Source organism: Nerophis lumbriciformis, linkage group LG11 (genome assembly GCF_033978685.3).
Source record: "Nerophis lumbriciformis linkage group LG11, RoL_Nlum_v2.1, whole genome shotgun sequence".
Taxonomy (NCBI): Eukaryota; Metazoa; Chordata; class Actinopteri; order Syngnathiformes; family Syngnathidae; genus Nerophis; species Nerophis lumbriciformis.
Window position 1 is genome coordinate 16744409 of NC_084558.2, and position 26535 is coordinate 16770943.

At 38.2% G+C, this 26535-nt stretch overlaps 1 protein-coding gene across 2 annotated transcripts in view; it reads right to left on the bottom strand.

The window, feature by feature from the left end:
* Positions 1 to 706: 706 nt before the first annotated feature.
* Positions 707 to 26535, bottom strand: part of sap30bp (SAP30 binding protein) — a 59174-nt gene continuing 33345 nt past the window's right edge. For both annotated transcript variants that reach the window (XM_061967201.1, XM_061967199.1), the window contains exons 5-10: positions 26390 to 26478; positions 16515 to 16606; positions 14947 to 15059; positions 14600 to 14658; positions 5012 to 5099; positions 707 to 1307 (exon numbers count right to left, since the gene is read on the bottom strand). In XM_061967201.1, the coding sequence (XP_061823185.1) occupies positions 1126 to 1307; positions 5012 to 5099; positions 14600 to 14658; positions 14947 to 15059; positions 16515 to 16606; positions 26390 to 26478 (623 nt within the window). In that variant the 3' untranslated portion in view covers positions 707 to 1125. The remainder of the gene's footprint in view (positions 1308 to 5011; positions 5100 to 14599; positions 14659 to 14946; positions 15060 to 16514; positions 16607 to 26389; positions 26479 to 26535) is intronic.

Consider the following 26535-nt stretch of genomic DNA (forward strand, 5'->3'; position numbering starts at 1 on the left):
GACTAAACCTCTGTTGCAGAGGTGTGCTTTGGTGTAAACAGTGACAGAGTTTTACAATTCAACAGTTATATAACATTCAGGTAGAAGACTAAAATGAATACCTGGTGCAAATATAGTACAGTCCATGATCAGTCTGGGGTACCATAAACTTTCAGGATTTGTTATTTTAGAATAGTAACAGTATCCTTCCCAAATAGGTGATGAAGATAGATGTTAGAGCTGCTGATGGATTCTTGCTGCGAAAAAAGAAATTGCAGCATAAATTATAATCAAGAAGGAATTCAATAATATATTAGGAAATAGTGGTTTAAACTTAAATGTACATTCCAGTGGGTCATAAAAAATAATTTACAGTGTTTCTATATGCTCTATTCTGTAAACATCAACAATATATTTTCAGAACACAGCTTTAGCGTTGTATTGATTGAAAATAAAAATAAAAATTACTGTTTTGTTGACAGTTCACGCCCACATTTCATATTTTACTGTGCAAAGGGTTACGTTGTTAGACTATTTGCTGCTCACAAAAGAATCGGTGACACTCGTGCGGCCAGTTAACTGAACTCTTGAAGCATTAAGATGGAAGTCAGAAGTGGAGGAGAGGGAAAATAATCTACAAAACGACTACATATGAACACCTTTTGATCATCGTCAGCAAAAGAAGCAGAATGGTCAATGTGTTTATATTACCAAAATACAACAGGGATTTGACTGAAAAGGCAACATCAGATCCATTTATTCACTTTATCAACAATATAATATTTACATGTGTAAAAAATGTTTTTACCTCAAAATGAGTCAATAACAATGACGAGAATAGAAATTCCCCTCTGCACCAGCATTGTGGACAGCAGACATGCATTCCTCATTTACATTTCTGCCTTTCTGCATCTATTTCCATACAACTGATGCCAGCCTGCTTGAACCAAATGATGACAACGCAGAAGAACGAAATAATAGCAGTGTAGAGTTCTTTAGTCCATTCAGATGATAAATTAAAGTTTATAATCCCAGAGATAGAAGGTAGTGAGGAAATGTTTGCCGTCTTATGCAATGCTATCACATGTTTGACAAACGTAGGACCCCCGGTTTGGATTGCATCTCATCACCTGCGCAACCGCTGGTTCACTGTTTGGCTTTCTTTACAATGGTGCCCACTGCAGAAATGACGGTGGTCTTGGTGCCGCTGGCAGTGGTTGTCACGGAGACGACGGCCGGCAGGGTGGCTGACGTGGTGGTGATGAGTGTAGGCTGGGACAGGGTGGCAGGGATGGCAGAGTCCCACTTGCTCTTCCTCTTCTGAGTGTCTTCCAATGAAAGCAAACAGAAAAGTCAGATTTCAGTTGGAGTGTCCTTTTCCCCTCCTTATACCTCCACTATAAAACCTACCGGAGTTAAACCAGTTATAGCTCAATAAAGAATGTGGCAGATTCAATTGACACCGAAAATTGGATTATTTAAAAAAATATTGTTTTAACCTTTTTTTTAGACATCTACGATACAATTTGGCAGAATACCTTGTTCTGTTTTATGTTTTTAAATAATGTTTGTATGTACTATTTTAAAGATGTTACCTTGTTTTGTTTTTAAACAATTATAAGTATTATTTCAAAGATGATCACATTATACTTTGATAAAAATGTGCAAATATTTAAAAAAAAAAAAAAAGGGAAAATGTATATTTGTCCAAACCGTTGTTATTTTTGGAGATGCCGTTTGACTTGGATCATTTATATGGAAAATTAACATAATAAAATAAGTAACTCAATTAAATCAATTACAGTGGATGCCCACCTATTACAATTCAGCATTCGCAGCTCTGCTATTCAAATATTTTGTCCATCGGTGACTTTTTTCACCGATAATAGACCGTTTTATTCCCTCAAAACCCATCTCATTCACCTTGGTTGTTAAAAATACATAGTAATAAAGCATTAAAGTTTATATTACAACTTGACATACAAACCCCGTTTCCATATGAGTTGGGAAATTGTGTTGGATGTAAATATAAACGGAATACAATGATTTGCAAATCCTTTTCAACCCATATTGAATTGAATGCACTACAAAGACAAGATATTTGATGTTCAAACTGATAAACTTTTTTTTTTTTTTTGCAAATAATAATTAACTTAGAATTTCATGGCTGCAACACGTGCCAAAGTAGTTGGGAAAAGGCATGTTCACCACTGTGTTACATGGCCTTTCCTTTTAACAACAATCAGTAAACGTTTGGGAACTGAGGAGACACATTTTTTAAGCTTCTCAGGTGGAATTCTTTCCCATTCTTGCTTGATGTACAGCTTAAGTTGTTCAACAGTCCGGGGGTCTCCGTTGTGGTATTTTAGGCTACATAATGCGCCACACATTTTCAATGGGAGACAGGTCTGGACTACAGGCAGGCCAGTCTCGTACCCGCACTCTTTTACTATGAAGCCACGTTGATGTAACAGGTGGCTTGGCATTGTCTTGCTGAAATAAGCAGGGGCGTCCATGGTAACGTTGCTTGGATGGCAACATATGTTGCTCCAAAACCTGTATGTACCTTTCAGCATTAATGGCGCCTTCACAGATGTGTAAGTTACCCATGTCTTGGGCACTAATACACCCCCATACCATCACAGATGCTGGCTTTTCAACTTTGCGCCTATAACAATCCGGATGGTTCTTTTCCTCTTTGGTCCGGAGGACACGACGTCCACAGTTTCCAAAAACAATTTGAAATGTGAACTCGTCAGACCACAGAACACTTTTCCACTTTGTATCAGTCCATCTTAGATGAGCTCAGGCCCAGCGAAGCCGACGGCGTTTCTGGGTGTTGTTGATAAATGGTTTTCGCCTTGCATAGGAGAGTTTTAACTTGCACTTACAGATGTAGCGACCAACTGTAGTTACTGACAGTGGGTTTCTGAAGTGTTCCTGAGCCCATGTGGTGATATCCTTTACACACTGATGTCGCTTGTTGATGCAGTACAGCCTGAGGGATCGAAGGTCACGGGCTTGGCTGCTTACGTGCAGTGATTTCTCCAGATTCCCTGAACCCTTTGATTATATTACGAACCGTAGATGGTGAAATCCTTAAATTCCTTGCAATAGCTGGTTGAGAAAGTTTTTTCTTAAACTGTTCAACAATTTGCTCACGCATTTGTTGACAAAGTGGTGACCCTCGCCCCATCTTTGTTTGAAAATGACTGAGCATTTCATGGAATCTACTTTTATACCCAATCATAATAATAATAATAATACCTGGGATTTATATAGCGCTTTTATAAGTACCCAAAGTCGCTTTACATGTAGAACCCATCATTCATTCACACCTGGTGGTGGTAAGCTACTTTCATAGCCACAGCTGCCCTGGGGTAGACTGACGGAAGCGTGGCTGCAATTTGCGCCAACGGCCCCTCCGACCACCACCTATCATTCATCATTCAATTCACTGGTGTGAGTGGCACCGGGGGCAAAGGGTGAAGTGTCCCGCCCAAGGACACAACGGCAGCGATTTTTTGGATGGTAAGAGGCGGGGAGCGAACCTGCAACCCTCAGGTTTCTGGCACGGTTGCTCTACCCACTACGCCATGCCGCCCCTTAATTATGGCACCCACCTGTTCCCAATTTGCCTGTTCACCTGTGGGATGTTCCAAATAAGTGTTTGATGAACATTCCTCAACTTTATCAGTATTTATTGCCACCTTTCCCAACTTCTTTGTCACGTGTTGCTGGCATCAAATTGTAAAGTTAATGATTTACAAAAAAAAAAAAAAAGTTTATCAGTTTTAACATCAAATATGTTGTCTTTGTAGCATATTCAATTGAATGTGGGTTGAAAATGATTTGCAAATCATTGTATTCAGTTTATATTTACATCTAACACAATTTCCCAACTCATATGGAAACGGGGTTTGTAGGTGTAAGATGATAGTGCCCTGTGTTGCAGCAGCACTATTTTCAGACAGCTAATATTGTTATAGTGTGGTCTTAAAACGTGCAGCGAGGTGAACTAATATTAGCGTGTGATTGTAAATCGGTACTGAAATTAGGCCTGGGCTGATAATAAGTCACGTGATCACATTATAAACGAAAATTAACACGATCATTTTCGATACATTGCCATGTTCAATGTGTGTGTTTGCTTTCTTGGTCTTTTGTTTCTGAACAGGTTGCAAGATGTTTTACTTTGTGCATCACTCTCAGAACCTTGTCGCGTTCGTTCAACAGCAGAATTAAAGAGAGACCACAATTTGTGTCTGTGAGTAGAGGCAGGACTGCTGGCTTCCAACAGTGACAGAATCTTGCTTGTCGCTGATGAGAAGCATCGCACAGTAACAACAAGTTGGAAGAACAAAAGATGATTGCAAAGCCCAATGTTGCGGTTGTGGATGCATTTTTAATTTACTTTACGGTGGCTGACAGGGGTAAACAAAACAAAAAATCACCCGAACTCAGCAAGATGTTCAATATTTATTTAAGTGCATTGAGAAAAGTTATTGAACTTCCAGTTAATTGGTAACAACAAATTCTAACAAGGAATAAATGTACTGTGTGTGAAAGGGTTACTTGCATTATTATTATTACTATATATTATGACTACATTATTGCTTCAATTGATTATAGAATAATAATGACAATATTACCGTTTATCGGGAATTATTTCTGGGACAATATATCGTCCAGCAACATTTCTTATCTGTCGAGGCCTAACAGAAATGATAAGCACTGTAAATTATGTAGATGCAGCATTGGAAAAACGCCTGTAACAACCACGTAACACTGTGAGCTGCTTTTGAGGGATAAGGAGGTGGCCCTGCAAGAGATGGTAGAGCAGTTTTCGCAGTAGCCTGACCACCACGCCAATGACTACACAATGACTCTGAATCCATCTTCTAGCAATCATCTTTTATTATCATTCATTAGTGGTGAGTATCTAAACATGTTATAATTTAAATGCGTGGGACCATAATTAACAGATTTTCGTTCATGGTGGGGCAAACCTCTTTTCAGTGTGCACGTTTACCTGTAGCTGCTGTCGTGCTGCTGTTGGTGGTGGAAGCTGCTGTGCTGGATGCGTTGGTGCCCTTCTTAGTACCTGTGACAAACTCAATCTGTACAAAAACAACATCAGTATTATTACATTTGAAATACATCGACTTTGTCATCATTCAGTAGCCATTGGGTGCTGCTGGTAACACTATTTATTGAAGTTACTAATTTCATTCCTTCAGTGCACCCGGAAAGTATTCACTTTTTCCACATTTTGTTATGTTACAACCTTTTTCCAAAATGGAATACAATTTTTTGTCCTTAAAGGGGAACTGCACTTTTTTTGGAATTTTGCCTATCGTTCACAACTATCATGAAATAAAAATTGTTTTGGTATTGTACATATTAAACGTAAATAAAAGTCTGCTTACAGCGGAGCCAATGGGAGCTCCACTATTTCGCCCATAAAATCCAATAAATAACCATTCAAAAACCGACAACAATACTCCATTTGCATTTTGTGACTTGAATATTAAGTAAGTATTAGTAATATTGTTATTATAAGCGCTAACACAGAAAACTATTTATATCGGCGCCGTGATCACTTCCGTGTGTCCGTATGTTTACATCATCGAGATGTCTGCTGCTTCCTCACTTCCTTGCTCCTTGTAAGTTTATTATAGCTCATAAATCATGCATCTCACCAGGACAGAAGTGTGAGTAGGTATTTCGACACGTTGGTATACTTTGACAGCCATTTATGACCCAAAACTGGCGAGTACGACACGAAAAGACGCTTGTTTCCCCCTTTCCCCCCACTCCGTTTCTTCGTGAGGATTATGAGACATTCTTCATCGAAATGGGAATATATGAACATCCTAGCAGCCGGCATCCTAATGACAGCAGACCATGTACAGTAAGTGATGTTTTATTATGTTTGTTGAGTCTCATAAAGTCTGCAGTGAGTAATAATCAGTGAAGAAGAAAAAAAAGCAAACGTGATACGTTTTTGAAGCTAATGCTTAAAATGATCAAAATACATAATTATTAAATATTATACATGTGCCCGTTACTACATTCCATATATACTTACATCATGTATATAAAACCTTAATGGAGGTGTTTGCATGTTTTTTAAGGCCTTTGTAGGCGCAATTGCACGGCACCTGTAGGCTTCATTCTAAGTGAACTTTTGATCGCATTTATTTAATATTTAGAATGCTAAAAAAAATTACATTCATCGTCATGTATTTCATAATGATTGTGAACGATAGACAAAATTCCAAAAAAGTGCAGTTCCCCTTTAAAGCCACACTATGGAACTGCATTTTTGGGGGAATTTTGCCTTTTCTTTACAATCATTTTGAGAGACAAGAAGACAAGTTTTTTTTCCCGCCTTCTAACATTTAAAAATTGACTTGTTTTAGGTGGCTAGCAATGCAGCTAATGGGAGCAATCAATTCTACCTCTAAATCAATTTAAAAATGCATTCAAAAACCGCCAACAATATTTAATTTACGATCTGTAACATGTATAATAACCAAACTGTAGAAAGTAGAAAACAAACATTTTATGGCAGAAACCCGACGTGCCCTGCTATGGAAACAGAAATCAACGTGAGGAAGAAATCAGTCCCTGAAATGATTAAAATGATCAAAATATGAATAAATATTGAAAACATTACATATGTTTTAGGGCTGGGCGATATGGTCTTTTATTAATATCTCAATATTTTTAGGCCATGTCACGATACACGATATATATCTTGATATTTTACCTTAGTCTTGAATTAACACTTGATGCATATTGATTGATTGATTGATACTTTTATTAGTAGGTTGCACAGTGAAGTACATATTCCGTACAATTGACCACTAAATGGTAACACCCGAATAAGTTTTTCAACTTGTTTAAGTCGGGGTCCACTTAAATTGATTCATAATACAGATATATACTATCATATATACTATAATCATAATACAGTCATCACACAAGATAATCATCAGGGTGTATACATTGAATTATTTACATTATTTACAATTCGGGGTGTGTGTGTGTGTGTGGGGGGGGGGGGGGGGGGTGTTAGGTTTGGTTGTTATCATCAGTCATCAACAATTGAGAACAGAGAAATGGATATTGGAACAGTGTAGGTCTGACTTGGTAGGATATGTACAGCAAGTAGTGGACATAGAGAGAGAGAGAGAGAGCGAGATCAGAAGGCATAAGAAAAATATCTGCATTTGATTGTTTACATTTGATTATTAACAACAATCCAGGGAGGGTGCTAGTTTAGGGTTGAAGTTGCCTGGAGGTGTACTTTTATTGCGGTTTTGAAGGAGGATAGAGATGCCCTTTCTTTTATACCCGTTGGGGGCACATTCCACATTGATGTGGCATAGAAAGAGAATGAGTTAAGACCTTTGTTAGATCGGAATCTGGGTTTAACATGGTTAGTAGAGCTTCCCCTGGTGTTGTGGTTATGGCGGTCATTTACGTTAAGGAAGTAGTTTGACATGTACTTCGGTATCAGGGAGGTGTAGCGGATTTTATAGACTAGGCTCAGTGCAAGTTGTTTTACTCTGTCCTCCACCCTGAGCCAGCCCACTTTGGAGAAGTGGGTAGGAGTGAGGTGGGATCTGGGGTATATAATCACACCAGTATGATGATTCTATGTGTCTACATTAAAACATTCTTGTTCATACTGCATTAATATATGCTCATTTTAAACTTTCATGCAGAGAGGGAAATCACAACTAAGTCAATTTACCAAAACGTTATTTATTAAACAGTTATTAAGCAGTGGCACAGACATTCATGTCATTTCCAAAACAGAAAGTGCAAGATTGTCAGAGACATTTTAAAACAAGCTATAAGCGCACTTTTGTGCATGATGTCACTAAGATGACATATCAAAACAACACTAAATTAAAGTGTACTTTGTACAGAATGCCACTACAATAGTTAAAAACAAATAAAGTGCACTTTTGTGCATGATGTCACACAAGATATTTCAATAACTGTCAAATAAAAATGAGCTGCATAATAGGTTCCTGCGGACGTTATCTCCTTCTGTTGTTGACTCTTTTTTTTTTCATACAGTGTTGATCTGGAAATAGTTGCTTCGGCATTTTGTTGGTGTGGCACCGAACGGAGATGTTGACATGCAGTTTCAAGCACTCTTCATTCTCTAGCGGGTGACTTTTCAAATTATGCTATATTAGCACTGCTGCTACTTTTTGTAGCAACGCTTTTGCCGCATAAATGTTGAAGAATATTCCCGCTTGAAGCCAAACCACCGCCGGACGATGGATCCCGTGCTGTTTTTCTTGGGAATTAATTCTTCCTCCATTTGCTACCAGATTCGCACCTTCTCTCTCTCATATTACCACTCGCACCTCACCGTTAGCATCACAGCTAACGTTACCATGTCACTACCTTTGCTCCGCGGGAGCGTGTGACGTTGTACACGTGGCGTGTGTAAGAAGGTGCGCTTGGTTTACGTCTCTGTGAGAAGAAGAGACAAGAAAGAGTGGGAAACGCATGCAGTGTAATGGCCGCAGCTAAAAGCAACTGCGTGAGAATGTATACTCGAATATCACGATATAGTTATTTTCTATATCGCACAGAGACAAGCCCAGCCCCAATATGTTTATGAACTTGTTTGTTACTACATTATATATAGACTTACAGTGTGTATATACAACGTTACTGGAGGTTTTGAAGTTGTTTTAGAGGGCTTTAAAGGCTACAACGATACTCCTATTAGCCACATCTTCCAAGCGTTTTTTATCATCTTTAAAATCCTAAAAAAAAAAAGACGTGTGTTCTTGTCTCTCATAATGATTATTAACTTTAGGCAAAATTCCAAAAAAAGTGCAGTTCCCTTTTAAGAATATACAGTTTTGGTTGATTTTGGTGGTGCCAGTGGACCAAAGCGGTAGTGTTTTGCCTGAAGGAAGACCCCTTTTCCCATGAGGACCCGCGCATAGCACCGTAAATCTTCAGTAAAACTACAGTCAAGCGTTTATCAGCTTTAAAATCCTAAAAAAAACATTTGTGTTTTTGTCTCTCATAATGATTATGAACGATAGGCCACATTTTTTAAAAAGTGCAGTTCCCCTTTAAGAATTTACAGTTTTGGTTGATTTTGGCGGTGCCACTGGATCAAAGCGGTAGTGTTTTGCCTGAAGAAATACCACATTTCCCATGAGGACCCACGCATAACACCGTAAATCTTCAGTAAAACTACCGTCAAGCATTTTTTATCAGCTTTAAAATCATTTAAAAAAAGACGTGTGTTCTTGTCTCTCATAATGATTAGGAACAATAGGCAAAATGTTTTAAACAAAGTACAGTTCCCCTTTAAGAATTTACAGTTTTGGTTGATTTTTGCAGTGCCACTGGACCAAAGCGGTAGTGTTTTGCCTGAAGGAAGACCACATTTCCCATGAGGACCCGCGCATAGCGCCGTAAATCTTCAGAAACTACTGTCACGTACATATAATCTGACACAATAATACCACTATGATTCAGTATGACTGATCTTTCCACAGTAGAAACCTATATATTTTACCCAAACTTTATATTTGCGGTTTGCAGTCATCGCATTGTTTTTTCTTCATACAGTACTTTTGAGTTTGTTGCATGGCTGGTCGTGTCAGAGTGGAACTGCGAACTATAAAGCTGGTGGCTATTTATTGCTACCACGCAATTTATTATAGCGAACATTAACATTGTCATTTTCATTTCAACATCGAAAGGTACTTACTACAGGGTGTCCCCGAGACTGTAAAGATACCTTAGGCGGTGAGGGCGTGGCCATGGGTGTTATCACCATGACGTCATCGAATAATTTGCTGTGATATGATTCTTTTTTTTTTTAAAGGCTCAAAAATTGTATACATACATTAAAAACAAATCTGTAATTAATTAGTATCAACATATTTGTTATAATTTTTCCATATTTGATTGTTGCTGCTCATTGTAGAATGTACTGTGTTGACGTTTTTCCAGTGTCAAGAGACTTAATGACTTTTTTATTCAAAACAACTAACAACAAACAAACAAACAACAAATCTAGCACCTTCTTCTGGTGTTATTATAAGATATACTCATGTTTAGAGACTACTTCTGTCCCTCGATTTCCCTTACAAAAGAGGCGAGCTGCAGTGAGCTTGACATCAAACTTGCTTCGCGTTGCTGCTTTATTTGGACTTTCTATTTTAAAAAGCCGCCATTGTCCTCTTAATATTTGCACATTTTATAAATGGCTGTCCGGGGGGTATATCTGCGATGTAAAAAAATTACGTCAACATTGCAGACATGCTGACAACGCTCCAGAAAATGCGTGCGTTTTGTTTACATCCGGTTTCAGCAATGTGGTTTTCAGAAATCCAAGTCTTTTTCCGGTGGTCGAGTTTTTTATACATCAGTTGTCAATAGTGCGCAAATAATAGGCTATATATACCAATTCATATTGTAACGACCAGCTGGTGTTAATGTTTTGTTTGTGTGGTTTGGATTTGATATCAGTTTTTCCCATGTTTGCAAACACACCGTACGTGCCTGAAAGGTGATTGGCAGAGAATGAGGAAGTGTTGTGTGTCCAGGAAAGCATGGACATGAAAGTGTTGTTATCATGGATTGGTAATAAAAGTTGAAAATAGCGTCAGACTTTGTGTCATTTCTTCTGGAGGCTAAAATATATTACTTTAAAGGGGAACATTATCACCAGACCTATGTAAGCGTCAATATATCTTGATGTTGCAGAAAAAAGACCATATATTTTTTTAACCGATTTCCGAACTCTAAGTGGGTGAATTTTGGCGAATTAAACGTCTTTCTAATATTTGCTCTCGGAGCGAAGACGTCACAACGTGACGTCACATCGGGAAGCAATCCGCCATTTTCTCAAACACCGAGTCAAATCACCTCTGTTATTTTCAGTTTTTTCGACTGTTTTCCGTACCTTGGAGACATCATGCCTCGTCGGTGTGTTGTCGGAGGGTGTAACAACACGAACAGGGACGGATTCAAGTTGCACCAGTGGCCCAAAGATGCGAAAGTGGCAAGAAATTGGACGTTTGTTCCGCACACTTTACCGACGAAAGCTATGCTACGACAGAGATGGCAAGAATGTGTGGATATCCTGCGACACTCAAAGCAGATGCATTTCCAATGACCCCCATTGAATCTGCCGGAGTGTGTGAGCAATTCAGGGACAAAGGACCTCGGTAGCACGGCAAGCAATGGCGGCAGTTTGTTCCCGCAGACGAGCGAGCTAAAACCCTAGCTTCCCTGGCCTGCTGACATCAACTCCAAAACTGGACAGATCAGCTTTCAGGGAAAGAGCACGGATGAGGGTATGTCTACAGAATATATTAATTGATGAAAATTGGGCTGTCTGCACTCTCAAAGTGCATGTTGTTGCCAAATGTATTTCATATGCTGTAAACCTAGCTCATAGTTGTTAGTTTCCTTTAATGCCAAACAAACACATACCGATAGTTGGTTAGAAGGCGATCGCCAAATTCGTCCTCGCTTTCTCCCGTGTCGCTGGCTGTCGTGTCGTTTTCGTCGGTTTCGCTTGCATACAATTCAAACCGATATGGCTCAATAGCTTCAGTTTCTTCTTCAATTTCGTTTTCGCTACCTGCCTTCACACTACAACCATCCGTTTCAATACATTCGTAATCTGTTGAATCGCTTAAGCCGCTGAAATCCGAGTCTGAATCCGAGCTAATGTCGCTATAGCTTGCTGTTCTTTCCGCCATGTTTGTTTGTGTTGGCTTCACTATGTGACGTCACAGGAAAATGGACGGGTGTTTATAACGATGGTTAAAATCAGGCACTTTGAAGCTTTTTTTAGGGATATTGCGTGATGGGTAAAATTTTGAAAGAAACTTAGAAAAATATAATAAGCCACTGGGAACTGATTTTTAATGGTTTTAACCATTCTGAAATTGTGATAATGTTCCCCTTTAATTTGTTTTCAAGTTAAAAAAACTTTTTTTTTTTTAAGGTGTGGCGTCAATGAAAATGCTGTGGTGGCGCTCCACATTCAATTACAATAAGGGGAAAACCTGTACTAGTCCAGCAGGAACAGAGCCAAAGTAGCATCGGTCTGAAATCCCTCCTAGTCTTTGAGCCAGCAAATGTTGCTCCTTGACTGTCCTTTTATCTGGGTAGCCTCCCTTGTTTTTCTCCTCACACAAAACCTTTCATTTTTTGGTTGTTTTGCAGCTACTGCCATGATAGCAGTAAGTTTGCGTCAATTTCTATTTTTGCAATGAATGGGGAAAGGGGTAGTGACGTATGCCGCAAAGCAAGTCTGCAAAATGTGTATTTTTTGTGTGGCAGGGTTTCTGCCACCCTCCTTAAGATAGCTTAGTGCCAGTGAAAGCAATACAGACCCGCCTCAGGCCATGACAGAGGTGTCATTTATCTAGTTTAAGTCAATGTATCATCCCAAAAGTAATGCAAATATTTTGTATAGGTTGAAAAGTTACTTAGTGCTGCTTTAAAATGTTACACAGAATACGGTACCCCATAAAGTTAAAGTTAAAGTACCAATGATTGTCACACACACTAGGTTTGGCGAAATTATTCTCTGCATTTGACCCATCGCCTTTGATCACCCCCTGGGAGGTGAGGGGAGCAGTGGGCAGCAGCGGTGGCCGCACCCGGGAATCATTTTTGGTGATTTAACCCCCAATTCCAACCCTTATTGCTGAGTGCCAAGCAGGGAGGTAATGGGTCCTATTTTTATAGTCTTTGGTATGACTCGGCCGGGGTTTGAACTCACAACCTACCCATCTCAGGGCGGACTCTCTAACCACTAAAGACAGTGTAAAAAAGGTTTTAGGGCTTTTTTAAATGTATTAAAAATAAAAAAACTAAGAAATCTCATGCACATAATGTTCACAGTCATTGCCATGAAGCTCAAACGTGAGTGGAGGTGTATCCTGTTTAAACTGATTCCAACCTTTCCAACAGCTCAATTGGAGTCAATTCAGTTGGTTGGACACGATTTGGAAAGGTATAGGAATGGCTTCAGGACAACTCTGTCAATGTCTGTGAGTAGCCCAGCCAGTGCCCAGACTTAAATCTGACACAATATCTCTGAGAGATCTGTAAATGGCTGTGTACAACCTGAGGGAGCTTGAGAGCTGCTGCAAAGAGGAATGGGCGACACTGCCCAAAGATAGGTGTGACAAGTCAGTGGCATCATATTCAAAAAGACTTGAGGCTGTAATTGCTGCCAGAGGTGCATCAACAAAGTATTGATCAAAGGCTGTGAAGAGTTATGTAAATTGGATTTCTTAGTTTTTATTTAATACATTTGCAAATATTTCAACAAAAAAAAAACATTTTTCACATTCTCATTATTGGGTATTGTGTGTACAATTTTGAGGACAAAACTAAATGTATTCCATTTTAGAATATGGCTCTAATATAACAAACTGAAAAATGTAAAGCGGTGTCAATACTTTCCGGATGCACTGGACTGTATGTTAACCTGCATACCACTGAGTACATTTCGGACAAGAATATCAGAGCGGCTCATTCAGGGAGGTACATGTTCTTTCTAGTCCTCCTACTGACTAATATGCAGCTCCTGGAATGATGTGCTGCTCCTGATGACAGCAGTATGTGTCAAGGATTGCTCTCCTTACACATTTTTTCTAAAAGAACAATAATGAATTCTTAAAAAGCTATAGCAAAAAAAATATACCTACACATGAATGACAGTTTGGCAAGCATAGGAGCACAGTGATTTCTTAGCATGTTGGTTACACATAAAATAATGATAAAAACTAATATTTTTCCAGATTTAAAGGGGAACTGTTGTTTTTGGGGGGGAATTTTACCTTTTGCCTTTACAATCCCTATGTCTCTTTTTTTATGAATTGTTATATGTAGTAAACGGCAAGTACGAGGTGGATAGATGAAGCTAATAGGAGCCGGGGGGGCGTAAGAAAAACATTTTGGGAAGCACTGCCATTGTTGGTCAACTTTGACGTTCAACTTAGACCTGGAGATGGCAAGAAAGACAAGAAAAGACGGTCGTTTGCACCCACCTCTTTTTCTTTTTTTAAATTGTTACCTGTGTGAGGATTTACATTAATTTTTCATCCAAACGGGAAGGTATTAACATCCCATCAATCTGCATCCCAGTGAGAGCAGACATTGTACTGTAAGTGAGTATTTTATTATGTTCGTAGTTTGTATTTCTTGTTTAGCACTTAGCAATAGTGCTACAAAACGTGTAGTTTATCCTCCGTATATTCAGGCTAAAAAATACAGGGTTTTGGTTCATCATTTAGTGTATGCTAAAAATTGCCAAAATACTTAAGTATTACATGCTATTAATGTGCCTGTTACCACATTACAGATATACTTAAAGCATGTATATAAAACCATGCCTGATGGAGGTTGTTTAGAGCGTTTATATGCCGAATAGATCAAATACCATTATCTCCATTGTTAGCTGACTTTTACTAGCGTTTATTTACAAGTTGGAATGCATAAAAAAAGAAAAATATGCGTGTGCTTGTCTTACATAAGTATTGTGAATGATAGGCAAAATTCCAAAAAAGTGCAGTTCCCATTTAAACCTTACCTTAGTCCGCTCCTTCTTGGCTTTTTCAAGCTTGTCCATCTCCACTTTTTGGGCCTTGGCTGCAAGATTCAGAAGTATGCATTATTGTTTTAGTAATCATAACCGGTCTTGGAAAATGTACTTTAAAAAAAGTAATTACGTTACAAGTTACCTTAGCAGGTAAAGTATGTGTTATGTGTCGTTGATAGATAGATAGATAGTACTTTATTGATTCCTTCAGAAAGGGATGTTTAATAAGATTACAGTGCATAATGAAATATCTGTGACTTTGAGTGTGCAACTTTAAAAAGCAGTAACTTGAAAACAGTAAGGGGTCAAAACCTAATGCAGTGTAAGAACAAACTTACCGAGGGCTTCATAGTAGGAGTCCTCTGACCAGCCATGTGGATCAAACATATCGTTTGGATAGTTGGTTCCCAGTTCATCTATACTGCAGAACTGAATGAGCTTCTCGTAAATACTTGTGGGGGGAAAAAGAAAAGAAGAAGTTGGCTGAGAAAGTCAGAGTAAATATTCTTGAATGTCTTATGCCTTAATCAGAGGTGGGGAGAGTACCCAAACATAAAAGTAAAAAGTAAAAAGTAAAAGTAGTCATCAAAATAATTACTTGAGCAAGAGTAAGTAATGCGTGAAAAAACTACAAGAATTGAGTAACTTCTGATTTATTTAGTAGCTATTTTGTAATGGTTGTTGGACTATTACCGTAGTCAATGTGTGTGTGAAACATAAGAATCATATACAATTTACTGGAACATGTTTTCTCTAGTTCAAAGTGGAATTCTTGTAGGGTGAAATGTGAACATTTTTACTGACACCGATGACAGCACATGATATACTGTAAATGTTCTCTTTACTAGTTTGAAAGTAATCATTGAATATTTTTGCTGCCTTGTCTGTCACTGTTTACAGTCAGGATGGTTCTATGTACACATTTTTTCTGATTTGTCAGACAATACAGTTTCTTCTATTTTCACAGCTGCAGGTGAATTTGTAGTTTGCGTCCTCTTGTACACTACGGGACGATTGTGGTCATTTCAGCTTGTTAGCTATGTGGTAATGTAAATACAGTAGAAGATAATGCTACATGCTAATAAGCTAGAACTAGTAACTTTCAAGCTCCGGATCTAACAGATAAGTACAAATCTCCACTGCTATTTGGTGGTGTTGTTAATGTTTTAATGTGTTTAAATGACACTTGTGGTTATTCAGATTATCAGAGACATACAAATATCGCTTTTTCAGTGAAGTGTTTTAGGAGGTGCCTGCTTACCAGTTGTCTCCAACAGCCTTGATGTGCTGGTATCATGTCACATAGTTAAAGTGTCTTATTTGGGAACATTCTGACACTTAGGTTTCTATTTTACCATATATTTTAAAATATTGAGCTATTTCAGCTCCTATATCTGTACTTTGTTCTTGTTTGGCGTACGTAAACATTCTCCCTCAACACCGGCTTGATATTCGCCCGGTAAAATGTCAGGCCGCAATTGATTGGCGGGATTGAGCGAAGAATCACTTGTGTTTAAGTTGGATTGGTCAAACAGAGTCGTGTGACTGCCAGGCTCCGTTTGATTGGTGAAATGGAATCAAACGTCCTTAATGCTTACAATAAATTGGTGAAACAGAGTCATGTGACAGTGCCTGCCAGGAAAAGACGCGCTGACATATGGCTACGTCTTTGCGAGCCTTAATAGATTATAAATAACTGAATGAAACTCAAAGTAAAGGAGTAAAAGTAGCGTTTCTTTGTCACAAAAATACCCAAGTAAAAGTAAAAAGTATGTTGCAATAAAACTCCTCTGACAAGTAAAAGTCAGAGTGAATGTGCCGGGTTACTACCTCTGGCACCTATACACATGCAAAACAGAAATGATCTCTGCCCAAAATAGTTTATTTGTGTTTCCAATTGGCATACCTTGGGTTTCTAAATTCTTTCTTTTTCTGAATGTGGTTGTTGGTGTCAAAATCTCCATGGAGCTTCCTTTCGTACAACTTATGGATCTTCTCCTGTTGGAACAGTACATCAAGAAAAACAACGTTAATTCAAAATAACCAAACATTTAGTTAATGAGACTTTGACTTTGACTTTGACAAACAGGTTTAAGTGAACAACAGTGAGGTAGGATATGAAAGAACACCATCTTTAATGATAAATTAAATGCGCAGAATAATTAGTCAAACTAATGCCCTCAATGAATCACTGAGCAAAAGTTAGCTACCGTCCGCAATGCTGGGCCAAATGCAATGAGCGAGCAATTGGACTCCCCACAGCGAGGAGTGACAGGCCTCCCCCCAATGGCAGCACCTCCTCCTCACAATGGCAATGCGGCTCACCTCCAAAATCTGATGACTTGGCTATATTAAGTGGAGAAGTTAATGACGGATGATAAATGCTAACAAACAACAACAATGGTGGTTAGCCAGAGAGAGTAGACCCATAGCAACAAAGTGAAGACTGAGTATAACCCTGCTGGAACATCTACAGTGTACGCTAGCTAATTAGCATGTGTGTTTATTTTTGTCATGTCTTATAGGTATCCTGTTACAATGGTAAAAATAAATACTTTATTATCAGATTATTATTATTATTATTATTATTATTGTGAGACTAATCACATTTTAGAATTTGGATTAATCTTGATTATACACAGGTGTTTACTTGCTTGCATAATTAAAATTTGCTATAAAGAAAGACCCTAATATTTGTACACAAATGCAATTTTATTGTCAAAATGTCATCCAGAAACGTTTTCAAACATTTTACTTGAATGCATGTCATTTATTTGCAGAAAACTTGATAACAGTTTTATTTAAAGTTCTTTCAGGCTGCATTTTGGGGTGAAATATGCCAGCAAGCACACCAGTCGGAGTCTCCTAACTCACTTTTATACTGACGAATTCATTGATCTGATAACTGACCGTATGGAGGTTAAGGTCCAGTTAAACATTTCCGACTACCCAGTACAAATGGAACGCACCATTAGTCAACAACCCTCGCTTCCATGCCAGTAAATAAACTACGTTTCTTACAAGTAGGGATGTGCAGATTGCTCGGCCGCCATTAGCCATTGCCGATTTATGTCTTTGAATGCCGATCACAAACACTAAACTTGTCTGAGTGACACTATTTATTTTTGGTCCCCGGCTGACAAGTGGCCAGCAGCTAATTATGTGCCTCCATTTACAGTGTGGATCCACTCCTCTGAGCTAATAATAGTCACTTCCACTAAGGCAAATAAAATGCATTTTCTAGTTTTTTAAGTATGATTATCAAGTATCATCAACTTTTGATGTGTCAACATTGTCGCAGAGAAAGTTGGACCGATCCGTTAATTGGTGGTGTCAATACCAGAGGTAGGATGAGTATATAATCGATACAAGAATGATTAGATTTTTTTCCCCCAATAATTTTGTTGTTTTTGTTTATGTTTTAAAAACTAAGGGAATGTTTCCTTAAACACAGGAGGACTTTGAGGGCAAAAACCAAATGATTTAAATGAGTAAAAAAAGAGTGATTTTTTACTATTGTTTAGTTGTGTGTACTATTTACTTTTTGTTTTGCTCAAACAATTGTATGTAATAAAATAGAATAATGAACTAGTTTAATTAGTGTGTTTATATTGTTACACTGTCAACAGAATAAATTTAGTTTTACAGTTAATACATGTGATCGGTATCCGACAATCTTACTCATGGACAAACCGTATCGAAATTGGCCGCATAAAACCCTGATCTCTTGCAAGTATCATCCCTGGAGGACGAGGAATAGCTAAACATGCTAGACTACACACCGTAGGAGGATAAGCTATCCACAAGCTAGAGCTCTTGAGTGTAGACAAATGTGGGCGTATCGGTACAACATCAACAGTATAAAATCCTTACACAATCGATATTTCAGTCATAGTTAGATCAATATTTTGTTATTGTCCCAATAAAATTTTTTTGTATTTGTTATTCTTTACAAACTCAGCAAATAAGTCATTGGACACAGGAGGATTTTAAGGGCTAAAACAATGATTTAAATCAGAGCCAACCGTTGGAAATAATTTTAATATTTAATTGATAATGTTACACTGCCATCCTGTGTTTTGTCTGATTATAATTGTTTAAAATTTTAAGTTTCAATATCAGCATTAGTATGGCAAATACAGCCCACATACCCAAATTTGTAGTATCGGCCAAAACTAATGTAAAGTATCAAACAACAGAAGAAGAAGAGTTTATTACATTTTTACAGAAGTGTAGATAAAATCATGTTACAACAGAAAGTAACCAACTATTAACAGTAAAGTAACAAGTATATTAGTAAAAATTTTGATAAACTAATACAACTGGAAATTCCGCATACTAGCTTTTGTGACACGTTTTAAAATGGCTCTATGATCATTTGTATACCAAAAAATATATTGTGATATAGGGCTGATTCGTATGGCAAAAAAAGAGATCACGATTACTTTTTTCACATCATCCGATCTCGATTAATATCACGATTTTATTTTTATTTTTACTAAAGCGGATTGTCCCGTGCAGGATTGTACCAAGTACCGCATCCTTACTGTTTACTACTGCAGTATGTTGTAATAGACATTTCCACCAAGTTTGATTGAGGGGAAAATATGCTAACAATTAACAACAGTCATTTTGTTCATATATATAATTGTGTTTACTAGAGGTGCAACAGTACAGGTAACCCATTCTCTCAAAGTTATTTGGTTTATTTTGCTTTTCATCAAACATTCTGCAGTAAACAAAGTATCAGTGGTGTAGTGAATACTATCAGACATTTATTTCAAGTTAACATTTACTAAACATTTTCAAATGGTAAATTATTTATATTCTTTAATTACTCGTATACATCAGAGCTTCTCACTAGTGTTTTGGCAAACAACAAGTGGTGACCCAGATTGTAGAGTTTTTAAAACTCAAAATTACGTATCTTATATTGAATGAAGACACATTATAGTGCAGTTTGAATTTGAGGTACTGTAAATTAATGTGTACCAACACAAAAAAACAAGTTTAATGATTATTTCAGGTACAACATGTTTTTCTATCCACAAACACACACAAAAAAAGAACAGATTGTCTGTCTGCAGAGTTTTTTTAGTACATGTTATTACAGAGGAGTGGAATATTAGCAAATACAAACAAAAAGTCTGATTAAAAATATTTAAATATAAAAATGCCTTTTCTGATTAAATTAGTGGGTTTTTGATTGTCCCAGTCGGTACCAATAAAGTGACATTGACGCTTTGTGAGTGCCTGCAAGTCTGCATTTAGGGCAGGAAAACTGGCGAGCTGCAACAGATAATGAAACTAAAGTCACTGCTCCTTTTTAAATGTTGTGTTTCAACTTCTATGTTTGTGTTAGTCATATTTAATTATGTTTTTTCTTCTGGGCTACACTTCCAGCTGTGTAAGGGGCTGAGACACAACCCTGATTGAACATTAATTATATCGTGACGAGACTGACTTTCGCGACGGTGGAACGGGATGGACGCTCACATACATGGACACAAAAACACACAAACAAATACACAAAGGATCACGGTCAATAAAGGTGGGTTGTTCCGTGCAGGATTTTACCAAGCATCGTTGCTTCCCTACTGTTTACTACTGCTGTAACTTCTAACAGACATTCCTGCCATGTTTGATCGAGGAAATATGCCAACAGCTGATCACCGTGATCAAACTCAAATTAATCGCCCAGACCTTACATATACCATTATCGCAGGTGGCTGCAATATATATTGTGATATAGATTTTAGGCCACATCGCTCATTCCAATAAGTAACCAATGAACGGTTTTCATGATAATGCCCGGCCGGGGTGGATTACAAAATCTACCTGGGAAGTGTTCATCGCAAAGATACATTCCTGAAGTTGCGAAATGGCAAGAAAAAAAACAATCCCACTAAGAGAACATCTTAGTAACACTGAAGCATTTTTTTTCTCATGCGTGTCCCAAGGCCATGGATACCCAGGCAAAACTGGTGAAAGTGAATCATTTGTTCACTGGATAGGTGTGGGAGTGGAAGCCCTGCGGGAATACTTTTGAGTTGTTCACTTACTAAATCCACCTTGTGTTCCGACCTGCATCAGCGCCTTACAGAACAACTCTTATTGCAGTATCAGAATGTATGTAGACACCAGAATTTCACCCTGGAGGCAAGTGAAGCTGCATAACAACTGACTTGACTTGGGTGATGACTAGCTGGACTCCTGACACATGCTTAAACCAAACCTCCAGGCTAAGGCACAATATCAGAACATTTTTATTTGCATTTCAGTGAAAAATACATAGCATATTTGTGTTCTACTGCAACACTCTAATCTAGGGGTCCCCAAATTACGGTCCGTGGTGATAAGTGATGAGAATTATTTAGCTGCTACACATACATGTGTATGTACAGTCCCAGCCATACTCTTTTAAACCAATGTAGTCTCACAAGTCAAAAAGTTTGGTGACCCCTGCTCTAGTTAATGCTGTATTTATGATTAATGACACAGAGTGCCACTAGTTGAGATGCTAAGCTATAAATAAAAGGCTGAAGAATGCGCTTTCAAGTCCATGCACATATTTTCAAGAGATTGGCAATATTCTCTAGTGTCTGTCTTTTACTTTTAAAGAGCATTCTATTTTGGAATCAGTTGTCTAGGTTGCTGGTGTACTTAGCATACTTGCACGGCTACCTTTTACCTCTTTGTTTACTTGTGCACCTTATGACATTTTAATGTACATGGGAGCCCAAGTACCAAGTACAGCAGAGAACAACAACTGGCGGCCACATAGGACCCACCAGATCTTTCCATTCGTCCACCAGTGGAAAATGAGTGAAGTCAGGATAAAGCACTGGGCTATGAAAAGTACTTAAAATGTCAAATCTACTGGCACGGGCGGCACTAAATCTATTGCAGGCTGGTCATTTTTTTGGTAATAATTTAAGAATGAGCCCCACATAAATTCCTATTACCTTTAGCTTTCCTTTAGCTTAACCTCTGTATTTACAAGGTCTAACGTAAGCACAGACGACATTTACTGTGAGATTATGACATCAATGAGTCTCAGGTAGAGAGAAATATTAATAACAATATTAACTGAAAGTATCCACAGCGCTTCACTTTTTCCACATTTTTTGTTATGTTACAGCCTTATTCCAAAATGGAATACATATTTTTTTGTCCTCAACATTCTACACACAATAACCTATATTGACAATGTCAAAACCTTTTTTTTAGAGCTTATTGCAAATGTAATAAAAAAATTTAAAAAATCAGATGTAAGTATTAACAGCCAGTGCCATGAAGCTCAATAGTGAGCTTAGGTGCATTCTGTTTCAACTTATCATCCTTGAGATGTTCCTACAGATCAATTGGAGTCCACCTGTGGTAGTTGATTGGACATGATTCTGCATGACACACATCTGTCTATATATATATATATATATATATATATATATATATAGTGTCCCACACAAACTAAGCATTAAGTCAAAGGAATTGTATGTAGACTAGGCCTATTCAACTGGCGGACCGCGGGCCACATCCAGCTTACCAAAGCTTTTCATTTGGTCTGCCGAACATCATCCAAATAGGCTTGAAGAAACCATTTAAATTAGGGTTGCTCAAGTATGCAAAAACGTGAGCAAAGGGAACAAAAACAAGGAATGTGTCATGATGAAGCAACAGTGGGTTGAGTAGAAGCAGACTACTCATTCAACCCTGTAAAAAAAAAATCTAAATAAATTGCGAAAATTTCAGACTTTAAACAATGACTGGACAATAAAGTATGAATGTTCTGCCCCGAGCAAGTGCTCAAGTCATTGCTTCCTGTCAGACCTTATAAGCGACGGACACAGTGTTCTAGACAAGAAGCAACAACTGTAGAAATGCACATGTCAGCTTCATCACAAAACTAGGTGAAATCTTAGTAAGTAGATATTGTGCATAAAGATATTTAGTTTGTTTTGTATTGAAATTGCTGACATTGTGATGTGTTTTGTGTTCGATTTTTTTGTCTAAGAGTAACTGTGGGCCATCAGAGTTTGTTTAAAACATGTACACTAAATTTGACAAGTAGCGGGCAATAACGCTACACCTTAGGTTTAATTGTGATGAGTCACATACCAGTACATTGTGTGCAATGTTTGATATACTGTAAATGTTGTTAAATTTCTTAAGGCGTAAACATATGTAGTTGTGTGAATGGATTAACAATAAACCTTCTATTTTATTTGTGTGAAATACACAATAGATGCTTTACTTTTGTAATGTTTATATTTTCAGTCTTACAATCCTAAATTCAAAAGAAAATAAAGAAATAAAACTGAAGAAGGAAAATAAAAGAAGGAACATCAATCCCCAACAAAACTTCTGGAGCTGCTGTTCTAGCTGCACACGCTGGAATCGAGTAGCGAGGGCAGAATAATGAATTTATTGGCAGTGCAGTGTGAAAGTCATTGTGTTTACTTTGTAATTAAGTAAACTAAGTCTCAAAGGAATATAACCTACAGAGGCACTTTCTGACGAAAAATCCACATGTTGATGTCCGGCCCCCGAGCCCTTGGACTCTTGAAACTGCGGCCTTCTTCATTATGTAGTTGAATAGCCCTGCTGTAGACCTGCGAAACAGGATTGTCTTGAGGCACATATCTGGGGAAGGGTATAGAAGAACATCTGCTGCCTTGAAGGTATGGCCTAGTGGTTAGAGTGTCCGCCCTGAGATCGGTAGGTTGTGAGTTCAAACCCCGGCCGAGTTATACCAAAGACTATAGAAATGAGACCCATTACCTCCCTGCTTGGCACTCAGCATTAAGGGTTGGAATAGGGGGTTCAATCACCAAAAATGATTCCCGGGCGCGGCACCGCTGCTGCCCACTGCTGGTACTCTGCTAGTTGCCTCCATCATCCGTAAATGGAAGAAGTTTGGCAGGACCAGGACTCTTCCTAAAGCTGGCTGGCCGTCTAAATTGAGCGATCGGGGGAGAAAGGCCCTAGTCAAGGAAGTGACCAAAAACCCAATGGTCACTCTGTCAGAGCTATAACATTCTTCTTCTGTGGAGAGAGGAGAACATTCCAAAAGGACGACCATCTCTGCAGCTAGAGCTGGGCCATTATACCGGTATTACGAATAATACCAGTATATTTCAGAAAGAGATACAGTATGTATTGGAGACAATACCGCCATACCGATATATGTAATCCTTAATGTCTTGATGCGGAAGTCTCTCGGCTTATTCTGTCTGCGCTGGTGCTGTGCCTCTCCTCCTCCACGCACAGAGCGAGGCGAGGTAGGAGCCACGCTTACTTGACACAAACTGCAGTACGAGGAGAGTGGGTGGCATACGTGTCAAAATTCTTGTTTTGCCGAGAAATAACAATTGTCCTTCTTTCCCGGCGTCTTCTTAGTCCCATTTTTTCCACAAACTTTTCTCTCAATGAAAAAAGAATCCTCAGCATTATTGGCAGCGATTGGGTCACTCAAGCGTCGGCAACACTCGGGCAACATGCGTTCATGACGGCAGTGTGGCGAGTTGCAATTTACGAGATTCTATTAAATCAATAAAGTGAGAGATGGATGCACTTCAAAACGATGTGTAAATAGATATGTTCCCAGTTGCGATGGTATGAAAAAAACGAATTTAAAAAGCTGTCAGAAATAATTTACTTTGTATATGAGTTTTCCAGTCACAACTACTTTGCTCAAGAAGCACTGACACAACAAATGCACAATCTGAAAGGAAATACAATATCTGAAAGGGTGTTTAGCTGCAGTGGCATTATTGTCACTTGCCACACAGCATCTTGCAGTTGACAGCTTGGTGTTCCTGGCTTTAATTTTTGAGGAAACAAAGAGTTTTCTAGAAATGTTAAGCTAAAAAAACACTGTTGTTGAAGGTCAATTATTTTCAAGTTGCTGCTGAAGTTTGAAATTTCCTCTTAAACCAGGGACTCTATTTTATATTTAGTTATTTTGTGTTTTTGTTATTAGCTAAGGATTTGAGAATAGCTAAAAGTTTGTTTGAAAGAAGATTGAATATTATACTTTCCTATTTTTATATTATTTTCAAGGCGTTTTAATATGTTAATGTAAATTATCTTTGCATGAAACTTTAAACATTCTAGATAATTACCCATGTTAAGTATTAGTTTCAATAAAACAACTTGACCTATATGTTTGCGTTTGACTTTGTCTTTATTCACTTTCCAGAAAAATTATCGCAATATATATCGTTTGGTATTCAGCCAAAATATATCAGAATATGAGTTTTGGTCCATATTGCCCAGCCCGAGCAGCAGCAATCCACTAATCAGACCTGTATAGTAGAGAGCACAGGCAGAAGCCATTTCTTAGTAAAAAAAAAAAGCACTTGGCAGCAAGCTTGGAGTTTGCCAAAATGCACCAAAAAGACTCTCAGACCATGAGAAACAAAATTCTCTAGTCTGATGAGACAAAGATTGAACCCTTTAGTGTGAGTGCCAGGTGTCATGTTTGGAGGAAACCAGGCACCGCTCAGCACCAGGCCAATACCGTCCCTACAGTGAAGCCTAGTGGTGGCAGCATCATGTTGTGGGAATGTTTATCAGGAACTGGGAGACTCGTCAGGATAGAGGGAAAAATGAATGCAGCAATGTACAGAGACATCCTGGATGAAAACCTGCTCCAGAGGCTGGGGCAACAGTTCATCTTTTTGCAGGACAACAACCCTAATCACACAGTCAAGACACCAAAGGAATGGCTTTAGGACAACTCTGTATATGTCCTTGAGTGGCTCAGCCAGAGCCCAGACTTGAATCCAATTGAACATCTCTGGAGAGATCTGAAAATGGCTGTGCACCGACGCTTCCCATCCAACCTGATGGAGCTTTAAAGGTATGGCAAAGAGGGATGGGCAAAACTGCCCAGAGATAGGTGTGCCAAGCTTGTGGCATATTTAAAAAGACTTGAGGCTATAATTGCTGCCAAAAGTGCATCAACAAAGTATTGAGTAAAGGCTGTGAATGTGATGTCTTATTTTTTTATTTTTACTACATTTGCAAAAAGCTCTAAAAAAATTTCACATTGTCATTATGAGGAATTTTGAGGACAAAAATGAATTACATTTTAGAATAATGCTGAAACATAATGTGGAAAAAGTGAAGCGCTGTGAATACTTTCTGGATGCACTATATCATTGCATAGGTTTTAATGTTAATGCCATTTGGTGGTATGCTGTTTTTCCGTGATCGATCATTATTACCTAATTGACTGATCTATTTACAAGTTAAATTGTACACGGAAGTGAACTACATTAGTCAAGGACACAATTTGAATTTAATTTTACAATTGCATCTGGGCTTCAGAGTATCTGCGGAAAAACATTATGCTTAGGCTGTCTGATGTACAGCCACAATAAGAAAAAAAAACTCTCAAACTCAAATTCTTAATCTCGTTTCCTACCAGATTCTTTTTCAAAATGATCTTACACTGCAAATTATACATTGCTAGAGAGACATGTATAGACCATTACTTAGGCAGCGAGAGGCAAGTATGCAACATGTCAAATTTTATTACCTGCAACTTGTGGGTGCAAACAAAACTATTCCAGAGGTAGGATGATCTCAGAATTACACAAGCCTAACAACATCAACAAGAGCCTCTCATTTGGTCTGGCTAGAGATATAACTGTGGTACCCTTTGGGTTATAAAATCACTTAAAAAAAAAAAAAAAAGTGGATTTATGTTTGAACAAAGATGACTGTAATGGGCATTTATGTGGATCTGTGATATTTCAACTATGGAGTAGCTACCTGTAGCTGGCTCGAGCAGCGTCCTGGGGGCTCTGGTGGAATTCTGATCTCATCAGGTGACATGTTTCGCACCTTCTCTGAGAAGAGAGCTGTCCAAGAGAAAGACAAAGACAAGCTGTTTAAATCCTATTCTGCCCTGTGTTGTT